This window comes from Zeugodacus cucurbitae, chromosome 3 (assembly GCF_028554725.1).
Source record: "Zeugodacus cucurbitae isolate PBARC_wt_2022May chromosome 3, idZeuCucr1.2, whole genome shotgun sequence".
Taxonomy (NCBI): domain Eukaryota; kingdom Metazoa; phylum Arthropoda; class Insecta; order Diptera; family Tephritidae; genus Zeugodacus; species Zeugodacus cucurbitae.
Genome location: NC_071668.1, coordinates 58,120,464 through 58,144,089, shown reverse-complemented (window position 1 = coordinate 58,144,089; position 23,626 = coordinate 58,120,464). Strand labels below are relative to the sequence as shown.

General features: G+C 34.9%; 1 protein-coding gene across 4 annotated transcripts in view; it reads right to left on the bottom strand.

Annotated features, from left to right (window-relative positions):
• Positions 1–23,626, bottom strand: part of LOC105219268 (GTPase-activating protein CdGAPr) — a 179,135-nt gene that overhangs the window by 30,491 nt on the left and 125,018 nt on the right. For all 4 annotated transcript variants that reach the window (XM_054228247.1, XM_054228245.1, XM_054228246.1 and 1 more), the window contains one exon: positions 19,806–20,777. In XM_054228247.1, coding sequence (XP_054084222.1) covers positions 19,806–20,447 — 642 coding nt within the window. In that variant the 5' untranslated portion in view covers positions 20,448–20,777. The remainder of the gene's footprint in view (positions 1–19,805; positions 20,778–23,626) is intronic.

The following is a 23,626-nucleotide window of genomic DNA, read 5'->3' as shown; positions in this document are numbered from 1 at the left end:
TTTGAAATGTTTATTTAAACCCGTGCGAAGCCTGAGTGGTCTGCTAGTAATTTATAAAATTACACAAACGATTGAAATTTAAATTTTGCGTAAAAAATTTAAAATTTTGTATTTTTATCCAGTAAAAAATATTATTATTTTGTAAAAAATATTTCAATTTTATTTATATTTAAGATTCCTTAAATATTTCAACATTCATTGCATTTTTTCAATTTTTTTTATAAACCCTTTCTATTTAATTTATTTTTAAGAAATTTAATATTTTTTTGTTTCCTTACGAGATTTAATTTTTTATGTAAAGTTTAAAAAAAATAATTAATTGTTTTTTTCAGAAATTTTTTTTATTTAGCTTTATTAATAATTTAGAATTTTTAATTTATTTAAATTTAATTTATTTTTGAATATAAACGTCATTATGCCTCTAATTTCCTCTAATTTTGTTTCACATATTCCATTTGGTTTCACTAAGCAACAAATACACAGTGCTTTTCAAACTGTCGCCTGCGCAAGCATATTCCCACAACTTTAAATCGTTGTCAAGCGAGCAACAAACAGCAAAATCAATAAGCAACAGCTAGATGAAGACGGAAACATCATTGAAATGTAAAAAATTGAATAACAACAACAACTAAGAAAAACGACAACAATAACAATAAAAACAACCACAATCATAACAACAAAAGTAACAAGTAAGTAACTATAAGTAGAAGTACCAAATTTGAAATTTGAAATCTAAATATACTTGCTCTACGAACGTCGGCAGCTTTGCTTACTCTTAGTCAACTGTGAATTGCAACAGTAATGGTCGTGGTCAACAGCTGTATGCAAGTGGCAAATATGTTGTCAACACAAATATACACAATACATCAACAACAAAACCAATACATAGATGTATAGAGAAATCAGCAGCTCGCCAACGATAATGAAGGAACACAAATCAATTTCATGCTGAATGCAATGTTGCAACATGTGGCAACTCAATGCATTTTCGCAATTACAAGGCAGTCAAACACTTTGAACACCAACATATATACATACTACATACATACTTATATACATATATACCACCCATTCACAACTGTTAGCACCTGGCGCTGCTCGGCGGCAAAAGCGCTCAGTCTACTCTGTCCCAGCAACAACATACATAAATATTAGCACGTGTGTGTATTGTTGTAATCGTTTTGTTGCACATTTGTTGGTTGTAGCTGTTGTTGCGCCGGTCATTTTGGTTGACCAATAACACTTTTGTACCGGGTTTTATGAGTTTTCGGCAAATATTATTCAATCTGCGCCGTTGACTGTGGTCAAATGCGGCCAAAATCTGTTCACTGTTTATTTTTGCTGTTGCTGCTGCTGTTGTTGAATGTGCGGCAATGTTTACGGTGAACGAGCAATAAATGTAAATGCGCAAACATTTCCACGGCATGCAAATGCATTGGCAAATATGCTAAGTTGGCCTCGTTGGTTGCGTTCGAAATTGTGAAACTATTTGGTCATAATATTTCTTTACAAGCCCACTTGGCTGGCTGCCCTTTTGTGCGCGAAAACAAGTGTGTGTTTGTTTGAGTAAATTTGCATAAAATTTGTATAAATATCAAATGGAGGGGAAATTTCGCAAGCCCCCTTTTAACGTTGTTGCAACAGTAAAGTAAACAGATTTTTACAAAATATTCGAAAGTATTAGAAAGGGCGTACTAAGTTTGGGTGAAGCTGAATATGAAATACTTTTGCAATTTGTAAGCGATAAAAGTTAAATATTTAGAGATGACTGTAAAATTTGTTTTTGAAATTAGCTGCCATTATTAGGCGTAACTGTAAATCAATTTCGTGAATTTTCCACACCCATCATAAATAATCAACTTTTCGCACACGAGTTAATTAATAAATTTACCGGCCTTTGCTCAATTAAAACGCTAATTTAAATCAATTCAAGATTCTAGGCGCTTTGTCGATTCACAAAGGAGTAACTTCAATAACCTAAGTGTGATTACTCCAGTAGACAACAGCCATTGAACCTAACCTAACCTATGAATTCCAATAAGGTTATCTGATTCAAAATGAAGTTACCTGGAAAGCAGGCCTTTTTATGGTGCGTTTCTGACCAGCCTTAAGTTGTACTACTAATATATCGAGGTTATATATAAAAATCGGTTTAAAATCGGTAAAGTACTTTGCCATATTTGTCCTAAAACGGGAAGACTAAGATCATAATATAATTCCACCGATTTTTACAGCGATGAACTCTTCAAAAATTGTAAAACTATTTAGATCCGTTCTCTTAATAATATTTTTTTTTCAAATGGTTCGTGCTATAACTTTGAATCCGTTCTGATTTGGATCTGTTTTTGACTTATCAACTGATAGTTTTTGGATGCCACTGAAACTTAATATAAAATCCTCAAGGTCCCATTAATAAACATTCAGATTTGGACTCGGAAAAAATCAGAAAGGTTAGCCAAATTATTTTGAGGAATACTATCTTTGGTTTGATAAAAATTCGGGTATATTTCGGTTACGTCAACTTGACGGCCGATGGTCTGACTTTCGTCATATGATATGTGATATTATCTCAATGGAACTATATATTTTCAAGGGAAACTGAAGTTGTTAGATAAAGCTTGATTCATTCACTTCATCTAACAACTGTTCAAATCATGAGATTAATTGCTCATGCTATTATACTCTGATTAACAAATAGCAGTAATGGTCTCGACTTATCTGGATAATAGATGAGTGAGAAATTGTCAGAAGTTCAAGTGCCCACATGATGTTTAGAAATAAAAATACAGCTTCTTGAACCTTATTAACCGACTGAGATAACTATACAGTTCTATGTCATCAGAACTAGGATAATTATATCCACTATATACATAAGTAGTATAAATACTGTAGAACTTCCAATGAAAATGGTGAAATGGTGAAATAAGTAACAATCATTCGATGGGCAGCAAAAGAGACGAAGGGAGTTGCAATTCGCCAAAAGAGCACTACCAAGTGTTGTGGTCCTAAACTCCCTTCGTATCACGCCACTGTCATAAATCCTAGCAATTTGTGATTGACACCGAGTCTGTCATCGACTAACTGCACTTCCGACAAATGCAAGTACATTTAAATGTATATGCACAGTTATTATGTAAGCCAGTCACGTTTATGACAGAAACTAACAATTTGTCTGGTGTCTACACCCTTGTCTAGTCTCAATTCAGTTTCATGAAGCCAGCAGCAGCATGTAAATTTTGTCATCAATAACAATACACCCCACCGGCCTTACTAGCGAGCGACTTAAAAAGTATAGCCAAGTTACAATAATTAAAATAAATAATATTATTAAGAATACAAGTAAAAAAACTGAGAAATATAATAAAGAATTGAGTCTCTTAAGTATTATATTGAAAAAATATGTTAAAATAATTTGATTTTTTTTTTAATTATTTTTACAACTTTTTTATTAGCTGGCAACACTGTTAGCATTATAGCCCTCAAAATCTTTGACTACTGTTGACATATTCTCAACACAAGTGGCAGCTCTTTCAATTGAGACTCTTATGTCTATAGACATGTTGAAAGTATATATGTATTATGTATCTGTATATACACACGATATCGTTGTCAAATAAATTGAATCAAATGTTGATTTGCATATGAAATGTTTTTACTTAGCAGGATGCCTTCCGTCCAGCCATGCAATCATACACGTAGTGCAAGCCTAACGAAATTTCTACACAAACAGTGGAAAGGTGTGGGGAACTTTCTTGCGGTGGCATGCAAAAATGTGTATATACATATGGATGTGCTTTCATTAAAATTTGAGTGTCGGTGGTAGTCTTTTAGTAAACAAACACTGAATATATAGACAGTTGAAAGTATATACATATTTATGCGCAACGCCTGCAAATGCAACCATTGTGTGGTGAATAATGCAAGCAAATGGTGGGAGTTTTGTTTATGCCAAGTTCAAAACCACAAATTCCCATATTCCAGCACTTAGCGGCTTTTTGTAAGGACTGTCTTTGTTTTTGTTTCATTTAATTTTTTTCTTTATTTCTAGTGACTTCTTTACATCCATTATTAAAAGTGAGTTTTGTATATAAACAAACTTATACACATGCACTTATGTATTTTCTTTTTATTTTTGCGCCGTTGACTTTTCTGAATATACCCATACATATATGTATATATGTACATACATACATTTCTCTGGTGGCTTTTATCAACAAAAGACACGCATTTCATTCATTATTATCAACGCTATCTTGACAAAGCTTCGCTGCTGCTACACTCGTTCCGGCAGTGATTCCAGCCGAGGGTGGGTGGCTTAAAAGACAACAATAATTTAAATGTCAAGACACATTATGTTGTCATGCCTTATAGTATGGTCTATGGGTATATATTAGGGTGGTTCTTAATTGTCAAAAGAAATATTTTAAAGTCGATACTCAAAATTTAAATTTGAACTTTAATTTTTTTAGGAACAAGTTTCGTACAATTATTTCTTGGGCAGAAGTATAATTCTTGCAATTTAATTTTTTCGGATACTTCTATATTCGAAAATAATATACACAAATATAAAATAGTGTTCACAGATCATTAAGGTTGTTGAAACTCAGACTTTACTATAACTAGATTAAAAATATAAATTTTAAAGAAAAATCTCTCTTTTTTTCTATGAAACTTTAATTATCTCTTATGAAGAAGTAAGGGGTATAACTCTAAAAATGTATTAAGTTTTTGTTTGCCTCCATTTAAAAATATATTTATCGGTGCCATTATTAAGGACTACCCTAGTAAATATTGATATATGCACATATACACAGAAAATTTACCTTTTGTCTTGTTTGCGATAAGCAGACGCTCAGTTGAAATTTATCTTTTAAAGCAGTCAAGCTGGAGTTGTGTTAAAATGAAATGGAATGAAATTACATACTTTAAATTAAATTTCCATGCGAATGCGTCAATTGTCGTGTTTACACTTGTGTGGTATTAAAATGAATTTACGACTCTTTCGTTACCTATTGCATTTGGGATCAGCGCTTACATAGGCCTATAGCTGGCTGTGTCCCCTAAGACTTGTGAAAATGTGCCGACAACTAAGATTTGCGGATTGAAATTATAATAAATTCAGTCTTCTCCGGAATTTCTTTTTAAAATTATATAAAACCAAGAGGACCAAGACAATAATATAACTATCTCTGTTTCCACTAATTTTACAGAACTCTTCAAAAATTGAAAAATTTTATAGATCCGTTTTCTTAATAAAATTGTTATCCCAATGGCACTGTTGTAACTTGTTGAATCTGATCAGATTCTCAATTTTTGTCTTCTAAAGTGATCATTTTATAACGCCACAGAAAACTTAACAACAACTATAAAATCCTCAATGTCACATAAAGAAACATCTGAATTTAGACTTGAAAAAAAGCAGAAAAATTGATAAATTATTTTGCGGCGTACTGCCGAGTTAAAGACCTTGAGCGATAGCCGATATGATTCTAGATTGTCTGATAATCCCAAATGAAGCCAATTTTATAGTTATCTTTTGATCGATAATGGAAAGGTTCTACGCTAAAAATTGTCTAAGATTATACTTTTCTATGTTTGTGATTCTTAAGACCACTTTTAATAGCTTTTATCAACCTGATTTTGGTTTATCCAGAATTTCTCCTGAAAAAAAAAATACATATATAATGTATAGAGTACAGTGTTCAAGGAAGTTGCTGCCACCAAGGACTCGAAAAAGTTCGCTACTGCCTCTGGTGCTGGCGTTGTTACCAAAAAGAAAGAAAATTAAACGAACAAGTAAGGAAGGGCTAAGTTCGGATGTAACCGAACATTTTATACTCTCGCAATTTATTTATTTAACTTTATTAATATTATATAATACACAATTTGACCCACATATTCGTCATATATATTGTATAAATCCATTGAAAGTTGGAAACCATAATATTAGGTTAGAAGCACCGAGGTCCTCGTGCTCGATATATGGGGTCTTAAAAACCTATGGTCCGATTTCGGCGATTTTTAGAATGGGACTGCCACACTATTAACATAGTATTTGTGCAAAGTTCTGCACCGATATCTTCACTAGTGTTTACTTTATATATTGTAAAGTAAACGATTCAGATCGTCTTCAAAGTTCTGGTATATAGGAAGTAGGCGTGGTTGTGAAGCGATTTGGCCTATTTTCACAACATCATTCATTCATTCATTGGGATGTAAGGAAACTATTACAAACCAAGTTTCATTGAAATCGGTCGAGTAGTTCCTGAGATATGGTTTTTGACCCATAAGTGGGCGATGCCACGCCCATTTTCCATTTTGTATAAAAATCTGTGTGCAGCTTCCATCTGCCATTTCTTATGTGAAATTTAGTGTTTCTGATGTTTCTCGTTAGCGAGTTAACCCACTTTTAGTAATTTTCAACCTAACTTTTGCATGGGAGGTGGGCGTGGTTATTATCCGATTTCTTTCATTTTTGGACTGTATTAGGAAGTGGTTAAAAAAAAAACGACTGCAGAAAGTTTGGTTTATATAGCTCTATTGGTTTGCGAGATATGTACAAAAAACTTAGTAGGGGGCGGGGCCACGCCCACTTCCCCAAAAAAATTACATCCAAATATGCCTCTTCATAGTGCGATCCTTCATACCAAATTTTATTTCCATAGCTTTATTTATGGCTTAGTTATGGCACTTTATGTGTTTTCGGTTTTCGCCATTTTGTAGGCGTGGCAGTGGTCCGATTTTGCTCATTTTCGAAAGCAACCTTCCTATGGTGCCAAGAAATAAGTGTGCCAAGTTTCATCAAGATATCTTAATTTTTACTCAAGTTACAGCTTGCACAGACGGACGGACGGACAGACAGACATTCGGATTTGAACTCCACTCTTCACCCTGATCACTTTGGTATATATAACCCTATATCTAACTCGTTTAGTTTTGGGTGTTACAAACAACCGTTATGTGAACAAAACTATAATACTCTCTTTAGCAACATTTGTTGCGAGAGTATAAAAAGGAGCTCTCAGATGTCAGAAAATGAGCTCAATATGGGACGATTTCTAAACAACTAAACACTAGTGTGGTTAATTCGAAAATTATTCTTGAAAACGAAGTTCATGGTGGGATCAAACTTCCATGAACGGACTTATACAGCGCGGAAGACTCCAATTTCCGCATTTTGTGCATTGAGTATTACCTATCGAACATATAAAAGCTCGTTCCACCGATGCTCAATGTCATCCACCCACACAAAAAGTTGCCAAGCTCCCGGCATACAATAGATATGATTCGCGATAATCAAACATTAATTTTAATTAAAGTAACCGGTTTGAGACTTTAATCTTATTTAACCCTCGCATGACGTACATGTCCATGCAACAGCAACCACCCTTTTGCTAATGAAATCCACCCCGCGCCTGCCTGCTAAGTTTTAAACTAAAGTCAGTCAATGCTAGCTGGCCAACGCCTTAAAGCCGATTAAAAACATGGAAAATCTATATGCTAACTAACCTTTGGCAGTGTCTAGCGTCTGCTAGTCTGCCTAGCAGCTATTTAAGGCCATTTCTGTTGGTCTGACTGGCTGCCCGTGAACTCTAATACTAATAAATATAGCTGGTTTTGCCCTTTTAAGCCATGCTAAGCTGTTGCTGAAAAACAACGCCGGCACTTTGGAGTGGCAAAGCCTTTAAATACAGCCATGCAACCCCATCTAACTGACATTCACTCACTCATTCATTCATGCAACATTTTCCAGCCCCTGCTTGCCACCCAATCCATTATACTCAAACGCCAAGTATACACATATTTGCTGGCCACTCTGGTAGGCAGTCATTTCACGCTTCGCAGCTAACATAGACTGAAAGTCATCCTCATCCTCACTCCTTGCGCCGACACTCACTCTCTTCTTTCACTTTCATTCATTTCGTATTTGTTTTTGGTATATAACTGTAAGTGAGTGTGTGTGTGTGTGTGTGAGTATTTTGTATTTGTCAGTCATTAAGGTGTCTCGAGTGATTTATTGTCGCTACATTTCTATATGAATAATGTGTGCATAAGTTTTTTTTATTCTATACAAAAACACTTTCATTTGCTTTGCTCTCACTCTCTTTGATACGAAATGTATAAATACCGTCTACTAATACCGCTTTATAACAGCTTTAAAGGATATGCTCGCAACGAAAGTGTTTTCACACAACTCAAAAAGTCAATTGGCTATCAAATTTGGCAAGTTTGCAGCCCCAAAATCAGACAAGCTTTATTGAAGAGAACACTCACTAGGCTTACGTGTGTTGGTGGTTGTGCGTGGTCTTGTCTCATTTGAAATGTGATTTAAAGATAATCTTTATATTGTTCGCGACGAAATTAATGGTTTTTTAGTAATGAAAATTAATTTGACGTTGGCTTCGGCAAATCTGATAAGTGGTATATGGTCATTGTGCTCTAAATGGTTTTTTAAAATGCCAATGATTAATTATGGCATTTAGTGATTTTTGACAAAAAAAAAAGTTGGCGATTATGAAGAAAGGAAAACGTTTAAGCAAGAAAATGGTAGAAAGTAAAATGAAAAAAAAAAATTTATAATGTTTCCAAAGCCATTCAACTTAATAGTTTTGTTAGTTTAAACTCCGATTCTTCCTATTTTTTTAATTGAATAAAAACTTTGAAATATGCCAACGGATACTACCGATTCTAAAAGCTTTTTGAAGATGAATACGGAACTATTGCGATTGTCGTTACTGAGATCTCTTAATAAAATCCTTTTAATAAAGGCAAGGATCCAAGAAATTGATCTATCAGCATTATCCAGGTGACACTTTAGTGAAGAGCTTTGTTTGTCAACTTTGAACAGTTGAAAAGCTTATTGAATTGATCTATCAAAATTGTTCAGACTACATTTTATTCGAAGAGCTTTGTTTGTCTACATTGAAAGGGTTTTCTGATTCGAAAAGCTTTCTAAAGCTTAATAAAGGCAAGGATCCAATTCATCAAACAACAACGTCCAGACAACACTTTATTCGAAGAACTTTGTTTGTTACCTTTAAACGGTTGTTCCGATTTGAAAAGCTTTCTAAAGCTTAATAAAGATATGGATTCAGCGAATTGATCTATCAGCATTATACAGATCACACTTAGCTTGTCAACATTGAATGGTTGGTCTGAAAAGCTTTCTAAAGCTTAACAGTGGCAAGACTCTAATTGATCTATCAACATTGTCCAGTCAACAACTTTTTCGAAGAACTTTGCTTGTCAACAACCGTTCAATTATTCTGATTTGAAAAACTTTCTAAAGGTTAATAAAGGCACGGATCCAAAGAATTGATTTATTAGCATTGTTCAGCTGCTCTCACCAAACTGTATTCAATGTAAGAATGAAGCGATTACAGATTTCTAGGATTTTTGGAGGAACCTCTACTCGATTTTAAAGAAAGTTAACCTTTAAAATATAAGTAATCTGATGGATCTTAGACGGTAACCTGTGTAATTATTTGGAAATTGTTCTAAAAGCAAACTTGGGAGTATTATTTGGTCATTTTAAGATGTCTTTAGATTTATAAAAGAAATAAGACGAAAGAGATAGAACGATACTGAATTTTACAAGAAATGGATTAGGAAATGGGGAAACATTGCACGCGAAATATTGGCCAGTATCTTTTTGATACCCACATATTAAAGTGGTCCATTCCCGAATGCTCCCCCCCCAAAACTCACTGATTATCATTGTGCAAATTAGAGTTGCAAAAACCAATTGCAACCAAACTTCAATGCAAAAGCAAATAAAATCCGATGATTTACGTGATCATTCCATGGATTAAGACAAATGAAAAGGATGTGGCTTAGTGGTGGAGCAAACCCCAGTCCAAAGTCTCAAAAAAGACAAACACTTGCCGAAAAGACAAATTTCCAAAGAGTAAGCCAAGTGTTGCATAGACAATTTGCTACAACACCCCAAGTACATTCTCTCAGTTCCGGACTAAAAGCATTGATTAGTGTAGAAGACCGACGAGCAACCCCTACTAACAGTGGCGAAGCATAACACGTACTCGTTAGCGTGGAAGCCCAGCAAATTAGTAGCCATTGCAACGGCTTTTTATATACTTTCAGAGGTATAAGTATGCAATAAAGGGGGAAGCGTAGTTGTGGCAGACTTTGCCGCCGGCTCATCGTATGAAATATACGGAAAGCCGACTTTACGTGGACTGACTTTCATTAATTTAACTTTTTCCACACACTTATTGCAGTTCTTCGCAATTCTGTTATTGCTTCTTCTCATTCTCTTTCTTATTCTTCTGCCCATTCTTTTTCTTCTGCAGTTAAGGTGAAACAACTGAAAGCAGTGAATTGCGTTCAAGTTCATGACTGTTGCGAAAACAAGCTGCCATAAAGTACGAAGACAAGCTCACGCAAGGCAACCAAGCTGACACTTACGTCAATGAGACCTGCTAACTTTGGAAGCATACAAGTACTTATGTTAGCCGACTAAGGCCTAACTTGCCTTACTTGAGCGCTGAAATGATTTGTTTGCGCATTGCGAAGCACCGAAGAATATTTCAACTCTTGGCTTGTGAGTTTAGTACTTGTAACGCGGCTGAAGTACTTTACGTTAGTGCAACTTTCAAATGGCTGCTTTTTTTGTTTATCCTTACCTCATACTCTTTTTTACTTGACTTACACTCTTACTTATTTGCTAACTTTCCCTTAAAAAAGACACTCACCACACGCAACCTCATCCACTGCTTCTCTACTTTAGCTTCTACAACAGCGTTGCAACTCATTACAACTCACACCTCACTTCATTTTATATTCACCACACCACAACTACTCATATACAGTAAGCATCGAGTTTCAGTATCAATTTTAGTTGGTCTAACCTCAGGCGTTTCACAGACAAAAATAATGTCATTACACCCATATAAACCGATATATTTCTATTTTTTTTTTACTCCAGTGTGAGTGCCGTGTAATTTTAAACATTTACATGTTGTTCATTTTGCCCACGCCAGCATGTGTCTACCCTTACCCGTATATGCAAAGCGTGCTTGGCTAACACCATTAAATAAAACGCGATAAATTTCAGTGCGCTGCAACCCCTAAAAATAGACTACACATAGGTAATAATGTCGTTTGCGGCCCATGCTACTTTCACTTTTTGTTGCTTTCGACTGATTGTCGCAAAGCTCAGTAAAGTGCTTTTTATACCCCCAGCTTAACGCTATTGAATGTGGTATTCAGCTATTGATTGTTTTTAATAAGAACTCGAGTTTGTTATTGATATTTTACTGTTTGAAATAATTTGTCCATACCGATCTCGCTTATGGTTTGTCTGTGAATCTGTCTTAAACTATTTCTTTGTTCATACGTTCTATTATTCATTTATTCTTTCGTTCATCTATACATATGTCCATCCGAACAATCGTCTATCCGTGCGTCGTCCGCCCATCAATTGTTACATCTATTAGTTGCTCCATACCGTCGTCTGTTTGTCCTTCGTTCATCTGTCCATCTGCCCGTTCGTCCATCTAGCGTTCGTCTATCTATCCGTTCGTCCATTCGAACGCGAGTCTATCCGTCCCTCATCCGCTCATCAATTCCTCCGTCCAGCACTTGCTTCATACCGTCGCCCATCTAATGTTATTCGCCGTTCATCTGTTTATTGTCTATCCGTTCATCCATTCTGTATACGTATATCCGTCCTTCATCCACTCATCAATCCACTTTATCGGTCGTTTATCTATCTTCTATATGTTAACCCACCGGAACGGCTTCATACCTCCCCTCACCCATCTGTCTCTATATCACATATATGTTTAGACGAGCTTTTTAATAGTAAGTTTTGGTTACAGTGGATGGCGGAATGGTTTAAGTTACACACAGTTGACACAAAAATGTTTTGGATTGTCTTTGATGCTCAATCTATGATTTCTAATCAAACCAGGGCCAACAAAAATCTAAATTGGAATATCAGTTACTTGGTTTCAGAGAAGTATCTCTCTTGGATTTGTTCTCAATCTAGTCGTTAAAGTCCTAATCGCTTCCGGTTGGTGGAATGGTTTAAGTTCCACACAATTGACATAGAAATGGTTTGAATCGACCTTTGTAAAATTTATTTTTATTTGGTTTCAAAAAAATATCTCGTTTCGCTGTGACCTCAATCAAGTCGTTAGAGTCTCAATAACTTCCTGGCTGTCTGACGTATTCCGTATTCACAGTTTTCAGACAGTCGGCTCTACCTAACCGAAACGAACCAAACAAGAACTGTCTCTAACTATTCAAATTACTAGAAAAACAAGCTGAAGTCACGAAGAGAGAATAGAAATTGGTTGATGAAAGTAGAAGAGAGAGCTTTGCAAAGCTCCAATTGGATTCAAGATCTATCAATAACAAAAAAAAAACAAGGGAAAGCCAAGAGTTCTTAGAGCCTAAAGCTGTCTTTCCGAGATAGTCATGTCTATTTCAGAGAACCGAAATCTTTAACTGGAATCTGGACTATCTCCATGACCTTTTTCTTCAAAACTACATTCCTGGGGAATATTTTGAGCTATTATAACAACAAAATGGAGTTTACGGAATTTAATCTTGACTTCCTAAGCCTGTTAGACTATTTTATTTTTCATAAAACTCTTTTTAAATGTGTTTTCAAGCCTTTGTTTTATATTCTTTTACGGGAATAAAAGATTTTTTGCCTCACCCGAATCCACCACTTCCTTATTTGCTGCCTGATTTCGTCGTTTTTGCGTTTTTTCTACTTTAACATCGCCATTTTTCAAACTCGTTTGCTATTTTAAATTTCATATGCGTTCATGTTTTTCTATTTAAATGTAAATTTTCAACGGCGACCGCCTGAAAATATGCTACAACACATAGACTCCTTATATATATTGTAAGTCGCGCGAAAATGAAGTATTTATGCTAAAATGCGAGTAGGGGTAACAGCTGAAAAGCAATAAACATGAAATTTCGCTGTCGACTTTCACTCACCAAACTCACACACACATGGCATACAAAACAGGATATTGGTGTTGCAACAAAAAAAGGATACACGTATAATTTATGTTGGCTCGTACGTGATAACCACTTCATCGCTTCATTTGACATTTGCCAGAAATGAGCGGTTCTGAGAGAGTTAGATGGGGAGTAACTAACGGAAATGTGGGCGGCATAACGGTGTGGGTTAAGAGGCAACGTGTAGCCGTGCATTTTAACGTTTATATCGATCGTTTTTGGCAGATTATTGCTATGCGTCAATAGTAGCCAAGAAATGCGGCATGTCAAACGAAATAACTTTTTATATATTTTTTTTATACAGAAGAAATGCTTTTGAAGCAGAAAATCTCTAGAGATACATATGGATGTATATGTAATCACTTAGACAGGTAGTTATCATGGATAGCAGAAAACGTTCAATGACAGTCAAGTAATATAAAAAATAGCAACCTCTTTGGGTTTTCTTAGCAAATTCTGTCTGATTGCTAAGCGGAAACGGAAATGCAATTTAGCTTGTCAGACACGAATCGATTTGCACAAATTGAGCAATATAAACTTACATATTTTTTTTTTTTAGATTAATGACTGCGGTTGGGGTACATGCAGCCGGTGAGTGCTTTTTATTAGTTTTGCTAAAAAAAAGGCGAAAAAATTGGAAATGAACATGCGTGGTTCAAAAAATAAATATAATTGTAAAATTTAAAATATCGCGGGTTCGAAGAGTCCATGTGTCAATTTTTTTAAAATTATGTTGATATACATGCCCCTAAAGTACGATAGAATTCTCAATTGTAACGATTCCCTATCCTCCATATTTGTCAGACATGACACCATGTGACATCAAAAAATAAAGAGAACCTTGAAGCGCAGACGTTTTACAAGCAAACGAAAGTTCCAAAGCCTAATTCAAAAATTGAGTTTCAAAGGTGTTTTGACGATCGGAAGAAGTGCTGGCATAATTGCATAATATCAAATGAAGACTATTTTAAAGGTGACCACAATAATATGGACTAATAAATAAATATTTTTTTCAAAAAAGGAAAATTGCTTTCATTTTTTGCACAGACCACTTGCATACTATATAAGCCGGCATTAATGTATTAAGTCGAAAAAGATTGCTGTTTGGGCAGCGGCATAAAGCATTCCCATATACTAATTGAACGAATTGACAATCCTTTGTTGAATAAAAATCTGAGATTGTTTCAGTTATACTATCATGATAAACTGCCGTAGAAACAATTGAGAAGACTAGGCGTAGCAGCTGACTAAGAACCATCTCTTAAAGTACTCGGAAATTTTTCTTCATATTCGACCAAATTGATATTCAACTCAAGTATGGGATTGCGGTAACAGCGTGTCAACTCAAAATTTTTGGCAATTTAGTTCAAATTTGATCGCTCTTTGGATTCAATTATGATAAAGGGTAATACAATCTAGCTTACACTTCATGGGGAATGAAGATTGGGAAATATAAAAGAAAATACCACAGACGGACAGTTAAGTCTTGACTTCCACTCGATGGTTCAATGTCATGTGAAAATCAATGAAGCAATGGAAGAGCAATTCATATATAAAATATATATATATATATAGGACAGAAAAGGTGATGACATGGCACGAAAGCATTTAGAGCAGGCATGGGCAAAGTCTTAGCAGGTGCTAAAAGAGCGTAAGTGATCGTATACGTACACACACCGATTGTCACTAACACGCACAAGCGAAGAGCGTAAAACGAGCACCTACGATGGGACAATACGATAAATTAACGACGATAAAATCAGTCTGCAATCAGCAGTTGACTGAGCAGGTCGATGCGGACGAAGTAATATATTTTACGTATGAAATGAAAACAATTTTTTTCATTATAAAATAGCTCAAAATTACTTTTTTAAATTAATACATTACCCAGTTTTACTATAATTTATATTAAATATAAATTATTATTAATTTTTACATTCATTATCACGTGCATATATTCGTATTGTGCAACCGTGCTGCATAGACCTGCTCGCTCAACCTCTTCAAACAGACTGAATATTTTTGATTGCTGATTCGCTAGGTACCACAGTAAGCGCACTAACACAATCTCATTTTGTGATGCTCGTATGATTGTCATGGTGCCCATCCCTGATTTAGAGTCTTAAAATAGGGTGATATCCTCATAAAATGTAGGGATTTTCGATTATAAAGTCTATACAATTGTGACTAGAGAATTTTCATTACAGATTTGTCAGGAAAAGTTTATACTATTTAATATTACTATCTGAGGGATATTTTACAACATTTATTAGATATAAAAAAATCATTCGACTAAAAGATTTATCAAATATTTATATCAAATATTTCTCTTTTTTTAGTTTAATATCCATATTTTACTACTTTATCTGAAAAAAAAATGTATCCAATAAATATTTCGGACATAAGGTTTTCAGAAAGATTCCACCTCTTTCAAAAATATATCAATCTATAAGACTTCCTAAACTTGATTCATTTGTGACCAATTAACAACAGTTGGCAACCTTCCTCTAAAATTATTTTAAACCGTAAGTTTTCTGAAAAACCTTATTTTTAATAATTATAAATTATAAAGGTCTACAACTTTGCTTCCGCCGTTCTCCAATAGATGTCTCTAGGGTTAAGCACTGGTCGATTAAATCGTTTTATATCGATCTTGGATTAACCCAACAAAATATTTGTAGAGATCTGTTTGCATCCCCAACTTATTCTCAACTGAAAATGTCACTTTTTGAGCAAAATTCTCTACATTTGCGGAAAATTTTGCTTTTCTTTTTTAATACCAAGAAAAGTGCGGCTGAGGCTCATCGAAGGTTTTCGGATACGTACGGTGAGGCTGTACTAAGTGAACATGTCGGGAATGGTTTCAACGTTTTAAGAATGGTGATTATAAAGTCGAAGACCGGCATGGTGGTGGAAGGCTCGGCCTTACGTCACAAAGGTGGTCAAAAAATATTTGGAGACGCTAAAATTGGAGATCTTACCCCACCCGCCGTATTCTCCAAACGTTGCTCCATCTGACTACCACTTGTTACGATCGATGGCACACGGTCTAGCTAACGAGCACTTCAGTTCTTATGAAGAAGTCAAGAATTGGATTGATACTTGGATCGACTCAAAAGATGAGGAGCTCTTTCGTCACGGAATACGCATGCAGCCAGAAAGATGGTCAAAAGTAATAGGCAGCGACGGCCAATATTTCGAATAATATTTTTGTAACCGTTTTTATACAATAAAGCATTAAATACCCAATAAAAACGGCGGAAGCAAAGTTGTATATTTAATACATACATTTTCTCATAGCTGGCAACCATCGTATCGATTAAATTAAAAATAAAAACTGATTTACTAGGTTACTATACATACATATTTCACTGCCGTGCCTCAGAAATTTCACTTGAAAAACTGAATTTTTAGTAAAAATTGTATGAATAATATTTATTATTTTTTATCAACTTAATTCTCGGACATTTTTCATAGAACTGCTATATTATGAAAGTTTTTCTGTTTATCCATTGGATGCTGATATCCTTCATATATTCAGAAAAACATGTGCACCACCCTTTCCACTAATACCCTCATTACCACTACACCAGTCATACTTCCACTTGTATAACAAAAATAGAAGTGTGAAAACTTTTTATGAAAAAGAAATGTACACAAACATATTTTTCACGTGCAAAAACTGTCACATGTCTCTTACAAAACTGCAATTTTATTACCGCTACAGCATTTACACCATTACATTCCATTTTTATAGCTTCCACTTTGCACTCGTAGTAAACGGCTGCAGAAATGTTGCACTCAGCAAGGTATGTAATGAGTGCAGCCTTGAGGCGGCGACTCTTGCAACATTTGTCAATGCAGTATAATTTTATATACGTATTTCTAGTAATTGAAAAGTGTTTACAGTGGTGGTCATTGAAGTGGAGATGAAATGAAATTTTTTTTATAAAATTTATTTATTTTTTTCAAAATGCACAACTTCATATTTAAAATAAAGTAAAGTAAAAATTTTTTTCCGAAAATAAAAATAAAAAGTAAAATTATCACATCAACCATTCTCATTACTTATACCACCACTGTACCAGCGCACAGTTAACAGCATCGCTTCAAATTCAATGAACTCTTCAAAAATCATTCGTTCCGTTCTAATTCCCAACTTCAAGGCTATTAAAATTGCGAACATTTGAGAAATGCCAAGCTGAGCTGAAGAAGCATAGTTTTGGGCGCATAAAATATTCAACAAGCGTATGGCGCTTATATGGCGAATATGCATGTTTAAATGGAATAACAAAAGCACTCGCATGAGTCAGAAAAATAAATTGTAGAATTTCTAATAATGTAATAAATTGTTGTTTTTGCAAAAGCGAAAAATATATATACATTTCCATGTACCATATGTAGTTAGTCCCTTGACGCCAAGCGAATTGGAATGCCATAGCAGCACAAAGTGCGCAAAATAACCGTTAGAGCGGACTACAAAAAATACGGAAAACGACAACACAAAGAGCCAGCAAAACAAATTAAACACCAGTGGAATACTAAAATAGCTGAGGACAGTAAAGTATACTAGCACTAACTGTAGATATCTATAAGGGTGTGGTGTGAATGTGGAGCTAAGAAATTGACAAGATTATATGCTTTAGCTTGTTTTCTGTGTGCAGGAGCTAGAAAATTGAACATCACTGTGTGTGTGGCTGGACACAGCGTCGTCGAGAATTACAATAAAGCATGCAATTGTGTTTGTGTGCATACTCATGGTATTATTGTGTAGCATAGTTTATGGCGTTTATTGGATATAAAGTGTTTTCGCTCGCATTAAAGTGTTAAAGCATAAAATGATAACGGTCAAAATTATTAGCAATGACATTTATAGTGGTGGACAAAGGAAGAAGGAAGACTAAGCGCCACAAAATTATTAGATTTGAGGAAATATGTTGGAGGACAATGAAAATTATATTATTTTATCTCTATTATACATACATATACATACACATAATAGATTTGCCCTGTTTCCTCGTAGTTTAATTTCTACTAGTAAGAGACAATTTATGAAGAGAATATCTGAGGCTTCTATTTGATTAGACTTGTGAAGGTGAAGTACAAAGTACCGTTCCACATTATTTCATAATTTTGTGGTAAGTAGACTCCAGAAACCAACTATTTGGACCGAACTGTTCAACGTTTAGACTTCAGAAGCTATCTTAAGAAAATGCCGGGTTCTGTTAATTACGTGACTATAGCAACTATTTTGGTTAGATCTTGGTATTAACTCTCGCTTAACTCTACGCGGATTTCACGAAGTTCCAACGTTTTAAAATTTTGGAGTTTTTAGTTTGAGATAGTATTTGGTCCATTACTAATCAAGAAACCTGTATCCTTCCATCGAAAAAAATACTAAAACCACGGTTACAGAACAAAAAGTATAAAGGAAAGATATTTATTAATGAGAACTTCTATGGAAAATCCATATTCTGCAAATAGGGGGCGAAAATTACAATTAGAAAAACGTTTCACAGTGGCGAATAGAATAAACAACTGGATTAAATCAAATGAACCAATATAATCAATAACCTTGCACAACTCTCGGCTGGGTATTGAACAAAACTATATTTTTCCCCGAGAGATTTCAGATGTATTTTTTTCCATATTTTGGATTTTTTAGTAACTATATCCTGTAATTAATACTAATTATTTAAAAAAAGACTTTCTTCGAACATCGAAACACAATATTTCGATTTTGGAGGGTAACTTCGAAAATCGGAGAATGAATTTTTTATCTTTTGAAAAAAAAAAAATAGTTTGCCCCAATACCCCGAAAAAAGTCAATTTTGCCTTATACTGTTAAGGAGGGGAGAGGAGGGTGTACAACAGAAAAAATAATTATCTCCGTTTTTCGAAGTTAGCGTCTAAAATCGAGATATTTGCCTTCGATACCTATTTCCTACCTATTTTACAATGTTGGATTTATTGAAAGAACAGATAATTTCATGTTTTGGGCCGGTCAATTGGCTATCTAGATCACATGATATAACACCGTTAAACTTTTTCCTATGGAAATATGTAAAGTCTATGCGGACAAATCCACTTCGATTCATCATCACACGCGTAATTCGCCAGTTACCAGTCGAAATGCTCGAACCAGTCATTGAAAATTGGATGGACTAACTGTAGCAAACATTCGAAAGAGATAATCTTTAAAAAATAAATGCAAAAGGATGTTATTTCGAACGATACTAAACCCCCAAAAAAGTAGAGACCCTCGAAATAGATTATAAGGAATTAAAGTTGGAAGTTCGACAAGGATAAAGATTTTTTTAGATTTTTTCTGGAAAACTTTCTATGGTTCTAAATGTGATTAAGTGATCTTACTCCTGGTATGTATAATTTAAAAAATTGTGCTAGAATTTTTTGAAATATAAATTTTATAATTTTTTTCACTTATATGTATGCTATAATTAATAATGGTACTTATTTTGAATATGAATCAATCTCCTGGAAAAATATGGTTTGGTCCACTACACTTCCACACGAATTTTTCACAATTTTCCATAAGAATCTAATTACAGTATCACTAACCGTTAATGGATTACTCTGGGCAATTTCCAACGCCTAGCAAGCATACATATTTTCTAGAACTTAGCACTTTCTCATTATATACTACATTCAAATTCAAATTCAATTGTCTACGCCTAAAAGCTAATAGGTAATAAGTGTATCGATAAACAAAGTTTGCAATAAAAAGCGGCGCTGGAAAAGTACACGAAGAATAATATACAAGAAATTAATTTCACATTTGCACTTACCCCTGCCACACTGTGTGCGGTCAAATGCTTGCCGCCGCCCGCTTTGCCAGCAATGCTTGCCACAGCACCACCCACAGCGGCTGGACTGCTGGACAACTGCATGGACTCATTGGAGTTGCCAGATATTTGTGATGAGTTCATTATTGAATTACCATCGCCAGCGGTGCCGGCATCCGTCGTCAATAGATGAAAGTTTAATTGCGCCACAGCGCCACTCATACCGCCTCCACCAACCGCACCGGCATTGTAGTCCGTCGAGTTGGACTCGGTGTCACTGCCGGCAGCGCCAGACGCTAGCATTGCGGTGTTCGGTGAATGAGAGTTGCTGCTGCTGGTGGCATTCCCATCTCCACCAGCCATGGACTGTGGAGTGGGTGTTGTCGGTGTCGCTGTTGGTGTTGGCGGCGGTAATTGCTGCAGTGTCGTCGATATCAAAGTGGGTGCGCCAATGTGTGGCACTGTGTGGCTGCCGCTGCTGCTGTTGGATGCGGAGTGGTGGTGATGGCTTGCCATATTCGGTAATTTAGCTACTGATCTACTGCTTGTTTTTGTTGTGTTTATTGCTGTTGCTGCTGCTGCTTTCTGTGTCTGTCCGTGTACATTTCCGCTAGTTAAATTCGGTGTACGCCATTTTTCCGACATGCCGCCTTTTTCAGTTTGTGTCGTGGCCTGTACGCGTGGTACGCGAGCACGCGGCAGCTATCCGCCAGCGTAGGGGTGTGTCAGACACGTTAACGTTTGCAAAAAGTCAGACACACTTGCCGCAGTTATGATGCATAAAATACAAGCTCGTACTTAAGGTAACATTAAGTGGAGCTCGTTGTCAGAGTTTGGTTGCGGAGTTTAGCTGAGAGGACTTTGAGTTGCGATTTGTCGCAATCGTTTGTCAAATTGTCCAATTTTTGTCGGCGTTCGTCCGCTATTTCTGTCCGTCGTCCGGTTGGTTCGTTGAAGTTGGATTTAGTAAATCATCTGCAAAGAAAATATAAAATAAATAATGCGAAATTAGTGAGGTTATGACAAAAGTAGGTGATTGCTTTCAAAAATTTAGTATTTGAAATATTTGTATTTATTTCATGTTTTGAACTGGAATATATGGCCATACTCTCAAGCAAAACTGTTTCTAATGAAGTATCGCTAAAATATCTAGCTGGGTTTGGTGAGTTTTTGAGGTTATAAATAATATTTAAAATCCAATGGCATGTTTTTCTGTTGAATCTCGATTTGATATACTAATGTACCCCCCTAAAATTTCTAATTTACTGTTAAGGTATTTGTTTATTATTATTATTATTATTGTTAGTAATTTTTGCTTCGTTTTCAAAAAAAAAGGTTAAAACTGACCTCCTCATCGAGTGATTTTAAAGTTACTTATATGAAGGGCCCGGTCAAAATCGGTTTCAAACTATAAATAAAATACTTTAATAATCCGGAATATATGCTTTGTGATGCCTTTACACATTTTCTTTCATACAGTTTTGTCCTGGAATAGAGACCCTACATCTTTTAACTATTGTGAAATTTTTTCCCATAAAGTATTTAATTCGCCTGAGTTTCTTTGAGTAAACGCTATTTCAACTTTATATCGCTTTTAAACACCTTAAATTTATGTTTATTAGTCTGTCTGTCTCTTGTCTCTAAAATACGCATTTAAAATATAATTCAGTCCGTCATCAGTAATTTTACATAAAAACGAAACGGATAGATTACGACAAAATTTTCGATGTTGCGGATTCAATAATTTCGTAATTAGCGACATCTATTAGCCGCGACATCTATTTTTTCAAGTCGGCGAGTTCAATGTGATAGTAAATTTTATTTTCGAAACGGTTTTTCGATCGAAACGGATTGAATGATTAGGATGATTATATAAATATTCTTCGAAGCTACAGTAAAAATATACTCTTCATAATCTTACTTCTAATGGATCACGACGTTCGTTTCTGGTAAACTGAACAATATAGAGATACAAGTAATACAAAGATATTGCTAAGTAAAACTCACATTGAAAAATGTATGATATAGACCACATTTCCCCAATAAAAATAATTTGGTTATATGAACAAAGTATTTTTTGAGATTATTCTCCTGAAGGGCAAATAAGAATTAAGAATAAAGATGCCACTGATAGAGAAGAAAAGAAAAATCTAAGTAAACCGAAAATGCGACCGGACAAATGAGTATCACACACGGCAATAAATATATTCAAGAGTTGATCCATACTCAATGGCAAACATAGTTTGAATACCTAAGTTGATATCGTTGTGAAATCATGTAAACCTTAAAATGGACTTCCTCTTAATGTAACAAATCGATCATAGCTCTATTTGGAACCTATGAAAAACAATGGAAATTCAATTTGACACCACTCGTTACGTAAAAGGTCAGCTCCTCTCTAGTCAATCTTTTGGAATAACAAAATAAGTATTTTAATGTCACACTTGGCTTGTTCGAGACGAAAGACTTTCGTAGAATTCTGTTGACATTTGTTTTTTTTTTTTTAATTCTTCTTGATTTTCCCGTACCTCAATATAAAGCTTTTCTTATCTTCATTTGATTAGGTCTGTTGTCAATTGTCAGTCAATTGAATTCTTTTACTACTCTATATGGGTTATATGAGTTAGTAGATCAATTTCATAGTTCAATGACATTTTCAGTTGAATGAGCAACACTTCAAATTACATACCATAACATGCTACTGTTTACTCTATGTACTATGTGATATATAAATGACAGACATATTTACGTACTCTATGACATATACATATCGAATGAAAATCTTTATGACCGTTACCAAAATGATTGTCGCTCATATTGAAAGCACTCCATGTTTATTTATTTTACGCACGAAATCATTTTTGGAAGCCTTAAAAAACCGTTACATATAAAAGTTATTAAATGTTATGTGAGAGTATTTGGTTGCACGTCTGAATCACCACACGATGATTTGGGCTTATTATCTACAATGTATGGAAGTGTATATGACAGCACGTACTGTTGGACAGATTTTGCGTATATAAAAGGTTTGATTGATAAGTCCGTGAGTTTGAAAATACAATATTTTTAAAGCATTTCTGGAATACTTATTTGTTTCGAGTTTCGGTAGTAAATTTTAATATTTTCGACTCGTTGTTGAGTAGTATATCTCTTCTTGATGAAATGAAACACCTTACTTAAGAGAAATCTCAAAAGAGCGGAAATAAATATGGCGTCCTTTGCTATACCTATCGGTCTACTGCTGTAGCGTCCCTTTAGAAAACTTCTTTACTTATTAATAAGAACTTGGGACAAAATGTTCCACTCCAAAGGGTATGCTAATATTTGCATGAAGTGTAATTCTGCAATGGTAACTGGGTAACCAGAAGGACCGATATACACCGATTAATGGTACAAACTTGCATTTGAAGTATTATTTAGAGAGTTCAGCGACTCTTTGACTCTAGCCCCGTAATAAAATATACATATTTACGAATACGAGCACATTAAATTATCAAATAAACAAAAAACAATAACAAAAACAAAAATTTATAAGGAAATTAAAAAAAAATAAATTGGACTCTTCCGCAGTGTTGCTCAGCGGCTACCACCACACACTCACATGAATCTCATGACACATATTCTTGTTGTTTCATGTAAACAGCTTAAATAGCAGTAAATTTTCTTATGCCACATAACCTTTTTTTGCTTTTCAGCGCGCATCACATTACAACACACTTTCATGTCTCAACTGTCAAACGTGCAAAAGCAAATGTCAAAATGAGTAATAATAATAATAATGCGAGGGATCTCTCGTAAATGTCATTGTCAAGTGACAGAATGTG